This window comes from Gekko japonicus, unplaced genomic scaffold, assembly GCF_001447785.1.
Source record: "Gekko japonicus isolate JY-2015 unplaced genomic scaffold, Gekko_japonicus_V1.1 scaffold935, whole genome shotgun sequence".
Classification (NCBI taxonomy): Eukaryota; Metazoa; Chordata; class Lepidosauria; order Squamata; family Gekkonidae; genus Gekko; species Gekko japonicus.
Window position 1 is genome coordinate 484,562 of NW_015159741.1, and position 11,628 is coordinate 496,189.

The 11,628-nt window shown below is 47.0% G+C and overlaps 2 protein-coding genes across 2 annotated transcripts; both read right to left on the reverse strand.

Annotated features, from left to right (window-relative positions):
• Positions 1-251: 251 nt before the first annotated feature.
• On the reverse strand, positions 252-3,743 carry LOC107126105 (the record flags this gene model as incomplete). The annotated part of the gene is made up of 1 exon (XM_015429617.1): positions 252-3,743. A coding segment is annotated over exon 1 (3,492 nt), but the record flags the coding sequence as incomplete, so codon positions are not given.
• A 59-nt stretch (positions 3,744-3,802) lies between these two features.
• Positions 3,803-5,366, reverse strand: LOC107126116. Its single transcript, XM_015429627.1, has one exon. It carries the CDS (start codon positions 5,349-5,351, stop codon positions 3,822-3,824), a length of 1,530 nt encoding a protein of 509 aa, XP_015285113.1. The 5' UTR covers positions 5,352-5,366; the 3' UTR covers positions 3,803-3,821.
• Positions 5,367-11,628: the final 6,262 nt, after the last annotated feature.

Genomic DNA, 11,628 nt, shown 5'->3' on the forward strand with positions numbered 1-11,628 from the left:
TTTTCACCCGTGCGCAGGGAGACCGTTTCCGGTAGGTCTCAGCAGGGGTTCTGGAGTCAATCTTCAGCTGTGTCCTCTTGGGGCGTGGGCCCAAGAGAAGCAGAGCTTGCTGGATTACTGGGCACGACACGTCTAAGCTTCACAGTAGTAGGATTAGATCCTGGCTCAGCAGTCCATCTAGTATGGGCAAGCTTCAAATTCGTCCAGTGGATCCAGGGTTTCCTCTCAACGACCTTCACAGCTGTAGGGGAACTGAGTAAAACAGTGAAAGGTCCCTCCCACCTTGGCCCTAAGGGCTCTGGTCTCCAATTTTTAACCCATACTGAATCTCCAGGACTGACATGACACACAGAATCAAACAAGGGAACTGGGAGACAGGCAGAGTAATGTCTTTGGAGTTTCTCAACTTGTCGTCCAAGGGCTTGTAATTCTGCTGAGGTGATTAACTGATGAAACCCATAAGCATCGGTATGAACTCCCATGGTCAGTGGGGGAGGACGGCCAAACATTGCCTCATAAGGAGAAACTGAAGTTCGTTTGGAAGGGAGGCAGTGCAGTCGGAATAACACTAGAGGTAGAATCTTAGGCCATGGCTGTTCAGTCTCTTGGGTGAACTTCCGCAAGGAGGCTTTAAGAGTTCTATTAGCTCGTTCTACTGCTCCTGAACTCTGGGGACGATAGGCACAGTGTAATTTCCAGATGATTCCTAAGGCTTTGGCAACTTGCTGAGTTAATTCAGAGATGAAGGCTGGTCCATTATCAGAGGAAACCCAGGTAGGTAATCCGAATCTTGGAATTAGATCCCTTAACATGGCTCGGGCAACTTCTGAGGCCTTTTCAGTGGCAGTTGGAAACGCTTCTATCCATCCAGTATGCGTACAGACAAACACCAACAGGTAGTGATGACGACCAACTTTTGGCATCTCGGTGAAATCAACAACAAGCGAAGTCATTGGGGCTGGTCCTGGGGTATTGATTCCTGGAGGTCGTCGGGGACCTTCTCTAGGATTGTTTCGGGCACAGGTAACACACTGACGGCACACGAGGTCTGCTAATGCTGTCTTCCGTTCCAGATGAGCCCAGCGGTCTAAGGCTTTAACAAGACTGGAAGATCCATAATGGGTATTAGCATGAAGGGCTTTCATTATTTCATAGCCTAAGGAGGCTGGAATCCAAATTTTTCCTGTTGGCAAGATCCACCAACCTTCCTCATTCTTTTTTGCTGATTGCTGGTCACAGAGGTAGTCTTCATGTTTGGTGTAACGAGGCGTCCAAGCTGAGACTGGAGTGGGGAAGACAGGACAGGCTAAGACTGACGGACTAGGAACTAGAGTGCGGAGACAAAGTTTTCCTTCTGCTGCTTCCTTAGCTGCTTTATCAGCACGACCATTTCCTTCTGCAATTGGGTCAGACTTCCGTTGATGTCCTCGACAGTGGATTATTGCAATCTTAGTTGGCAGATTGATGGCTTCTAGCAGAAGACGAAGATTTGGCCCATATTTGATATCCTTTCCAGCGGCTGTAATAAATCCTCGGTGTTGCCACAGCATTCCATGTGCATGGGCTGCCTTGAAAGCAAACATTGAATCGGTGAATATATTTGCAGCTGCATTCTTGCTTAGATGTAGGGCAACTGTCAGGGCTATTATTTCTGCTAGTTGAGCAGATGTTCCAACGGGTAGAGATTCTGCTTGTATCACCTGATGGTCATCTACAACAGCATAGCCTGCTTTGCGACGTCCTTGAGGGTTGATGAAACTGCTACCATCACAGTACAATATTAAGTCTGGCTGCTGAAGGGGTTGGTCACGAAGGTCAAGACGAGATGCAAACAGCTGGTCAGTGGTTACTAGGCAATCATGCTCAACATCTTCACATGGTACTGGCAACAAGGTGGCTGGATTTATGTTGATGACAGGAGCTAGAGATACACCTGGGTTCTCGAGGAGAACTGCTTGGTACCTGGCCATACGTGAAACTGTCAGATATTTGTGACCACGAGCTTCTAAAATGGTCTTAACTCCGTGTGATACAAACACTGTGAGTGGGGCTCCCCAGGTGAATTTGTTTGCTGCTTCAATAAGTCTACAGCAGGCAGCAACAGCACGTAAGCAAGGGGGCAGACCGGCTTCTACAGCATCCAGGTTTTGGCTAAGGTAGGCCACAGGCCGATTGTGAGTCCCAAGTTTCTGGAGAAGGACACCTAAAGCAACACTTTGCTTCTCATCTACGCAAAGGGAAAAAGGTTTTTCTGGATCTGGCAGTCCTAAGGCAGGAGCCTCAATGAGCCGTTGTTTCAGGGTCCTAAAGGCAACATCTTGATCTGGGCCCCAGACAAAAGGTTCCTGTGTCCCCCCTTTGGTAGCTTCATATAAGGGTTTGGCCAAAAGAGCAAAGGAGGGAATCCATAACCGACAGTAGCTAGCTGCACCTAAGAAGCCTCGTAGCTCTTTGCGACTCTGGGGTAGAGGTATCTGGCACACAGTTTCTTTCCTTGCATTACTGAGAGACCGTTGATTCTTAGAGATTTCAAATCCTAGGAACTGGACTCGAGTTAAGCAGATCTGGGCCTTCTTGAATGAGACTTTATAGCCACAGGCATCAAGGAGACGGAGAAGGTTAAGGGTGCCCTGGGAACATCGATGAGGGTCAGGGGCACAAAGTAACAAGTCATCCACATATTGGATTAAGGTAAGGACCCCTTCTTGGGTGTCAAAGTTCTCTAAGTCTTTACCGAGGGCCTGTCCAAACAATGAAGGAGAATTTTTGTAGCCTTGGGGCAAACGAGTCCAAGTGTACTGACATGGGCTGGAGGCTCCAGGGGCTCTCCATTCGAAGGCAAAGATGTCTCTGGACTGGTGGTGAAGTCCAATACTGAAGAACGCATCTTTCAAATCCAAGACAGTAAACCATGCAGCCGTGGATGGAATCAGAGTCAGGATTGTATAGGGATTTGGCACTACAGGGTGGATAGCTTCTACTTGAGTATTCACTGCCCTCAGGTCTTGGACTGGGCGGTAATCAGGATTCTTGGGGTCTGGAGAAGGCTTAGGTACTGGAAGGATCGGAGTATTCCAGGCAGATTCACAGGGGATCAGGATGCCATCTTTCAGGAGTCTCTGAAAGTGTTTGGTTAACACTCTTCGGGCATCTTCACGAATAGGGTATTGACGCTCTCTCACTGGATTGGCAGTAGGTTTAAGGACCACAACTACAGGAGGTTGGTGTTTAGCAAAGCCTGGGGGATTATCTTCTGCCCATACAGTTGGCACTTCATTTCGGTAGTACAATTTATCCTGCACCTTTTCCTTGTCATAAAAAGCATCTTTATCAGTCTGATACTGGACTTCTTCAGGGTCACCATCAGGGTGTCTTCTAAATCCACATCCCATTAGGACCTCAGGAAGTCGCCACTCTTCTGTAGCATCAACCTCTAAATTACAACACACTAGTGAAGTTTGAGTCTCTGGAGGTAAGGACAGAAGTGCTGAGCCATCCGGAGTATCAAAGGTTATGGAGGCACGCATTTTAGATAAAAGATCTCTCCCAAGCAAATTAATCGGACAGCTGGGATTTAAGAGAAAACGGTGGGTGACCCGGTGACCTCCTAGAGAACAGGTTCTTGATTGGAGGTATGGGAGAGCAAGTTTCTTCCCTGCCATGCCTACAACTGTTAGGCTATCTTTAGTGGGCGGAGCAATGGGTGTCGTTACAATGGATACTTCAGCCCCCGTGTCTAACATGAAATCAACAGGATTTCCTTCAATATTTAAGCGGACCAAGGGCTCCCGAGGGCCACAATTGACAGAGCCCGGTCGCCCCTAATCATCATAGTTCATTCCGGCCATACCAACAAAGCCATCTTCCGACTTCCCTGCAGGGTAGGTGCGGCTGTACCGGCTTTCATTAACTTGCCCTCTTGGAAGGTGGTTAAAGCTCTGTCCTCTTCCTTGGCCTCTAGATCCTCCCCTCCCCCGGAGTCTGGACTGGCGGTTCGGACATTCGTTTTTCCAGTGGCCATCCGCTCTACAGTATGCACATTGGTCCCGGCCTAGGGTTCTAGGACCACGGGGCTCAAGGTTGGATGTTGGGGACGGGCGGTCATACTCATGGCCTTGGATCACTGCTGCTAAAATTGCTGCCTTTCGTCTATGCTTAGCTTCTTCTTCTTTCTTCTCTTCTTTATCTCTATTCACAAAAACCTTCTGGGCCACCTCAATTAATTGGGACACGTTCATCCCTTGGAACCCTTCTAACTTCTGTAATTTGCGTCTAATGTCAGGTGCAGCCTGGCTAACAAAAGATGCATTCACCATTGTACGGTTTGCTTCTTCCTCTGGGTCAAAAGGAGTGTAGAGGCGGTAAGCCTTGTACAGTCTTTCAAGGAAGGTATAGGGTGGCTCAGTTGGCTCTTGAATGACCTCCCTCAATTTAGCCATATTCATGGGCTTCTTTCCTGCTTCCTGGAGACCTAAGAGGATGGCAGTTCGGTATTCCTCTGATCTTCCTCTATCTGCATCTACATTGGGGTCCCAATTTGGGTCTATATCTGGGAAGCGGGCACGAACCCAGTCAGCTGCATTAGGCTGTTGGTCAGCAGGGACTCTGTTTTCAACAGTTTTCTTAGCAGCTGCCATGACTTTCCGCTTCTCTTCTGAAGTTAATAAAGCAGTAAGTAACTGGCTACAATCTCGCCAGGTAGGGGCATGTGTAGCCATAATTGTTGTAAACAGATCTGTCATGGGTCGGGGGTCTTCACTATATGGGGTCGTCTGTGTTCTCCAATTACAGAGATCGACAGTACTGAAAGGAGAATAGACCCATCTCATAATCCCATCCGCTCCTGCTGGAACTTGACGGAGAGGGCAGACTGTTGCTAAATTGCCAGTTTCCTGAGATTTGCCTACAGGCACTTTAAAAGGGTTCATTTCACTGAGTCCTGATGTAGGACTCCAATGAGTGGCGGGGCTCCAGGTCCCTGTTGTCGGATTTTTCTTAAGGACTGTCTTAGGTATGGGAGTGACAGGGGTCTCAGGTTCAGGAGCAGAGGCAGTAGCCAAACAGTCCACTAAGGATGGATAAATGGTGGAGACTGGCACTGAAGGGCTAAGCGCTTCACTGATTTGCAGTTCCTGAAGCTGCTCCTGGGCTGCAAGTTCTTGGGCGGCACGGGCCTGCGCAGTCTGTGATCTAGTCACTCTTGCTTCTGGGGGCGGAGTTGGAAGAGGAGGCGGTGGCAATGGCCCAGCAGAGTATGGTGGGGGCCAATCATCCTCCGGTGGCGGGCAAGTCACTTGGGGGCCTTGGGGCCTGCTTTCTGGGGTATTCAGGGTTGGACAAATTGCTGGCATAGTTCCTGGTGTTGGGCAAACTATAGGCTGGTTGGCTGCTGGGGCAGAGCCCTGTCGGGTTTTAAATCGCTTGGCCTTGGAAGGATTTTTCCTCACATATTCATACCAGCAGTAGACATAATGGAGCTGCTGATCGGAATGGTCCTCTTGGGGATCCGTAGCTGCCAGATAGACTCTGTGTAGCAGAGAGAGATCCATGGAGCCCTCTGGTGGCCATCCCACTGTAAACGCAGGCCAGTTTACCTCACAAAATGTCTGCAGACAGACTGGATTTAAAACTACGCCATGAGTGGCTGTGCCAAAAATTTCTTCAAAGTGCTTGAGCATAAACTGAAGAGGGGTTTTGGGCTTTGCCTGACTCCCTCCCATTTTGAACAGACAAAAGACAGACAGCTGGGTATACAGAGGGTGGGGTAAACAGGGAGAGTGGTAAGGGGTCCACTGCTCCTAGACACATAAAAGGGAGACCTTAACCACAAATGCTTCCACCTGTACCCGACTCAGATGCGATCTCTCGACTGAGAAATGCGAGCTTGAGGTGACCACAATTCAATTTGACTTTCTCCTATTACGGGAGTCCGCCTTTTCACACTCACACACCATGCATTCACTTCAACACAGATCCCACCCTGATCATAGGAAAGCCAAGGCTTTCCTAGCCTGCCTGACAGAAACTGACCCGATAGGAAGGTGATCAGGCTTCCTCTTCCCTTCAACTGAAGGGGACCGATACCGATTAATACTGACCTGACTCTGACCAGACTGGACTCCGGAGTCTTCCCCTGATGTTCTCCTCCTGGCTGAGTTCACTGAGCAAGCGACTTTGGTGAGAACCAGCCCTGGAGAGGAGTGAATGATCGGCTTTTCGAAATCGAAAATGGCGCCTTTGCCGCCAAACAGTCCTCAGTCAGTGCGGTTCTCTTCAAAATCGTGGCTCAGGAGGGCCCCAACAACCCGGCCTTGGTTGGGTGCTCCCCCCTTTCCCGGTCAGGGAACCAGAAATGTAGCACGGAGAAAGGGGCCTAAGCCCAAGCACAGACCACCAGATCAACAGAAGGAGAAGAACTTTATTGGCGCCGGTTCAGTCAGCGAAGCACGCTTTAAACAGACTGAACCCAGAGCAATGCAGGCTCCAGGCTTTTATACTGCAACAAGGTTACACGTCATCATTTACATCACCAGAGTGGAATTTTCCATTGACTAGGCTTACTTTTCCCGCCCAAACCAAACAAGCTCACTTCTGCCCCCTTATGACTGGAACATGAACAGCAACTATCCCCTTATATGGGCAAGGAATAATAAATGCCTACTTCACCACCTGAAACAATGTCATTTCACCTCAGCAATCCTACTTTTTTTAAAAGGAACTAATCACTTTTCTCCCCTAAAAATATGTCAGAAATCTGAAATGTAATGCAACACTAAGTATCAATATTTATTCCAACATGCCAAGATTTCCCCCCAGAGGTTGCAGTAGACAGCAATGTTTTTCTCACCATTTCTGACATTCAAATGCCACAGAGACAGATGAATGCTGCACCTTTGCCTTTGTGACATAATCCATACATTATTAATTTTTGTTGTTGCACTAACGCTGGGAGACAGATGCCATTCTGAACTGAAAACCTCTGCTTTGACGTGAGGAGAAACGGTCCCTGAACTACCAAGCCTGCTAATTAATGCTGAATAATTGAATAAAGAATGGTAATTACTGAGTTCTCCCCAGCTCATTTTCTGTCTGTAACCTAGTAAACAGCGAACAGTGTAATATAGCTGGCAAGGCAAGAAAATTAATAAAAAGAAGCAGAGGATATGAAATGTGGCAAAGAAGAAAGCCTTCTTCTTTTTGGTTTCTTGGTGAAAAATACATGAAAAACTCATCCCAAACCATGGGGAATTTCACATTACCAGTCTTCTCCCGGTTTCAAGCCGGGAGTCTTCCGTTTCCAGATGAACCGGTACAGGGCTGCCGTTTCACACACGGCTTGCCCCTACCGGAAAGGAGCCGATTCACAAGCGGTTTGGCATTTCACACTGGCACCGCTTTGTTTTCCCACCGTTTTCTTCCCGCGCGGGTAAGCGATTTTTTTTTAAGGTTCGGCTTATAGCGATATATCGATATATCGCTATACCAGAACCTCAAATGGTCGCAATAACGATCCCATTGGAACGCGACTCCTTAGAGGTTCCGCTATAAGCCGAACGTTCAAAAAAAAAAAAAGCCCGCGCGGGCGAAAAAAGGCGGGAAAGAAGCGTATCGGAACCGGGAGAGGGAACGGAAGACTCCTCGGAAGCGGTTGACAGCGGTTGACAGGTAAATCGCTTCCCTCCCGGTTCCTATATGGAACAGAGACTTTTGTGTGTAAAATGGCAGTCAGATCCCGGTAGGGAACCGATTCTCAACCGGGTTCTGTCTGAAATGACAGACCAGAACCCGGTTGAGAATCGGTTCCCTACCGGGAGATAGCGCCTGTCTGAAATTCCCCCATGTTTCTTAATTCCCCCCCCCCCCCTCCCTCCTTTTTTAATCCCCCCCCCCCAATCAGTCTTGAGCAAGAAACAAGGAAATATATTCTGGGAGGTTACTGAGTGGAGATCAAATTAGAGCTAGTGAGGTATAATGGTTATAGTTCTAGACTAGGTCTGGAAGACCAGGGTTCCAATTCCAATTCTGCCATGAAACAGACCATGAGTGCATCATTCTTCAGCAGCCTAACCTTGCCCTGTTTTACAAATATGAAGGCGAAATGTACAGACCCACAATACATTAATTCCAACAAAATCTTAGGGGGAGTTCTGACCCAGGAACTGGGATATATGGAGTTGCACTCTCATCCAGATGGTTCACAGCTTGGGTATGCAACTTGACCCGGGCATCCTGTTGGATAAACAGGGTGCCTTCCATCAGCTTCAGGCTGTGAGCCAGATGTGGCCTTCCTGAGCAGGAAAGATCTTGTCACTGTAATGCATGCCCTAGTAACATCTACATTACATCACTGCAATACATTCTACATGGGCTGCCCTTGAAGATTCTACAGTACAGTACAGTTGGTATAGAATGCCCAAAGCAGGGCCAGAGAATTGACTGGAGTGGGTCGTAGGGACCAGATCACTCCGGTTGTGTTCGTCTGCTCTGGCTCCCAATTGGCTGCCAATTCAAGGTGCTGCTGTTGATTTTTATATAGCTTGGTTCCAGTAAACCCGAAGGACTTCCTACTCCTATAAGAGCCTACCCAAACCACTCCAGTCATCTTTACAGGCCCAGCTTTGGGTGCCCTTCCATCTGAGGCTAGCTGTGAGGGAAGCCAAAAAAAAAGGGGGGGGGGAAGCCAGTGTACAGTACAAGGAACAGCAAAGAACACACCACTGACTGAAAATAAACGCACAAGCAAATATCAAGTATATAATAATCATATAAGCATAACAGCAAGTATAATAAGAATCAATTGGCCAAGGTACAATAATAAAGCATAATAGAAGCACAGTCTACAGTCTTTCCATGTGACTACTCCAAAATAGAAGCAAATATTAGAGTCCAAATTGAAGTGTAAGTCATCAAATTTTCTGAGCCATAAAACGCCGACGCGTAATCCAGATGCCTGATGCCGCGTTTCGAATAATTCTTATTCAAGCATGGCTGTAATGGGACCCAATCTCAAAAGCTGGCATATAATAAACCAGAATGGTCAGTCAAGGATTTTGGAGTAGACTCATGGAAAGACTGTAGACTGTGCTTCTATTATGCTTTTGCACCTTGGCCAATTGATTCTTATTATACTTGCTGTTATGCTTATATGATTATTATATACTTGATATTTGCTTGTGCATTTATTTTCAGTCAGTGGTGTGTTCTTTGCTGTTCCTTAGCTGTGAGAGAAGCCAAGAAAGGGCCTTCTTGGTTGTGGTGCCAAAACTTTGGAACTCCCTCCACAGGAGTCATGAGTGAAGATTAACCTGGGTGAAGACTTCCTTGTTTTGTCTGATGTGTTGGAGAAGCGACAGCCTTCTAAGAATCTAGTTACTGTAAATACTTCTGAATGAGTAGTTTAGTCCACTTGTACCCTAGGAGGAGCTGTGGTGCATTCTCTAGTGTTGGGGGGTTTATTGAATTTCTTTTCTTGCAGTTCAGCCAACCTCTTGTTGTTTCTCTCTCTTCTGTTTGTTAGAATATGTTAGTGCTTTTGCTTTGAAGGCTCCCCTTGTATATTAGTGACCTGCAGTCAGTTATTGTCTTTTCCCAAAAATCCTGTTGCAGTAAATTCATGAAAGCAAACTCCAAAGCATGGATTGGATTATTTCCCGAACTCTGCCAACATGATGTTCCTTCGCTAATTCTTATTCAGCCTGTTTTTACTTTCAATCCACTTTCAATGCATCTTGCAACTGGATTTTACTGTGCAAATCTTCAAAACCCACTTGCAAATATTCACTAAAAGTGTATTAAAAGTACATTATCCTACGTGTGAATAAAATATATTTTATTTAAAATTATATTTTTATTTTAAATGCTTCTTAATGTCTGAAATGTTTTAATGTTTGAGATGTTTTAATTAAATTAAGTTTAAGCTCACTGTCTTTGTAGTCCCTGACCTGGGTAGAACAGTGACAAAGAAATGTTTTAAATAAAATAATAAACAACCCTCATTGGTAGATGCATTATATTCCACCATGAGCACTGCAAGCATAGGTGTGGCATCACTAGTTTACAGGAGTGCCCTTGCACTACCAGGATTACAGCATGCACCAATTGTGTCTGGCTCCCCCCCATCCCGTGCTGCTAGGAGCAGTGCTGGCTCTGCCCTGGCAGGCAGGTTACGAAGAGATTAAAACATTTCCAAATCAGCCAAGAGACATTTGTGCCTCTATGCTGAACCTCAAAGCCATCCTGAACCTCAGAGTTCAAAGAATTCCTGAACCCCAAAGCCATCTTTCATTTGCAGCAGCTGAGAAGCACTCAGTGTGGGCGCCAGCAACTCTTCTTGTCTGTTTTTGAGCTACAATGCAGCAGAATGTTTTCTCATGCACCACTAACTCAAACAGTCTCCAATGGCTGGAAGGGGCAGGCTGGGGTTCTTTCCACACTAGATTACATTGAGGCCACCCCGGTTTTGCTCCACACTTGTCCTGGGATAAACAGATGCTGTTGTAACCAGGGATAAATGCAAGGTATTGTGTTGCGAGTTGAACTCTGATAAAACCAGGGATGAGATCCAAGTGCAGAAAGGACCTGGGAGTTGTTCACATTTTTGTTAGCCTCAACGGACAATTTGAGAACTGGAGGAAGCTTGTCATTAGTGCTGAGCCAAACTGAGGAGCCAAGTTTCATACATATTTTCATCTACCTTGAACTGTACCCCCTGATTTTGAGGGGCTAGGGACAAGGTGTTGTGTAGTGGTTAGAGCATTGCATTGGGATCTCAGAGGCTCAGGTTAGTATCCCCACTCTGCTGTGGAAGCTTGCATGTTGACCTTGAGCCAGTCACATTCTTTCAACTTAATCTATCTCACAGGATTGTTGTGAAGATAAAATGGAAGAGGGAACAGTGTATGCTTTGGGTTCCCATTGGGGAGAAAGATGGAGTGTAAATGAAGTAAATCAATTTTAAATATCATGAGACATGTCTGAATTTTCAAAAAATCAAAATGTTTATATACATATACCGCAGGTATATGTATGTCAAAAAGGCTAAGTAAAAAGGATGCAGGGAAATGTGGCTTTGCTTGCATAATCAATTGGTTATATAGATCTACTAGTGGAAAAGCCCATTGTAGACTCAAGACAACGAGCTCTAGAAAGAGGCCGGTCCCTGCAAAATGGCGGGGGTGGTCCCTCTGTCAGGCTTCTCCTGCTGGCCTGCTGAAGCGGGTCAGCAGGAGAAGCCCCAGGGAGACATTTAAATATTTCCCCGCACCATCCCACGTCCCTTGTAGCTCGCCTGCCTCGGCCGGCGAGCTAGAAGGGGCGGGGGAGACTTCTCCTGCTGGTCCGCTTCAGCAGACCAGCAGGAGAAGCCCTGGGGAGACATTTAAATGTCTCCCCACGCCCTTCCACGTCCTTCGTAGCTCACCTGCCTTGGCTAATGTCTCCCTGCGCCCTCCCGCATTGCTCCTAGCTCACCGGCCTCGGACCTTATTTGCAATATTTGGGTTGCATTAAAAGGGCCATAGCATCAAAATCGCAGGAGGTCATAGCCCCTCTGTGCCTTGGTTAGGCCACATCTGGAGTACTGTGTGCAGTTCTGGAAGCCTCACTTCAAAAAGAATGTGGACAAAATTG

Coding starts and splice junctions, on each gene's coding strand:
- LOC107126116 (XM_015429627.1), bottom strand. CDS start 5,351: ATGCCAGCAATTTGTCCAACCCTGAATACCCCAGAAAGCAGGCCCCAA.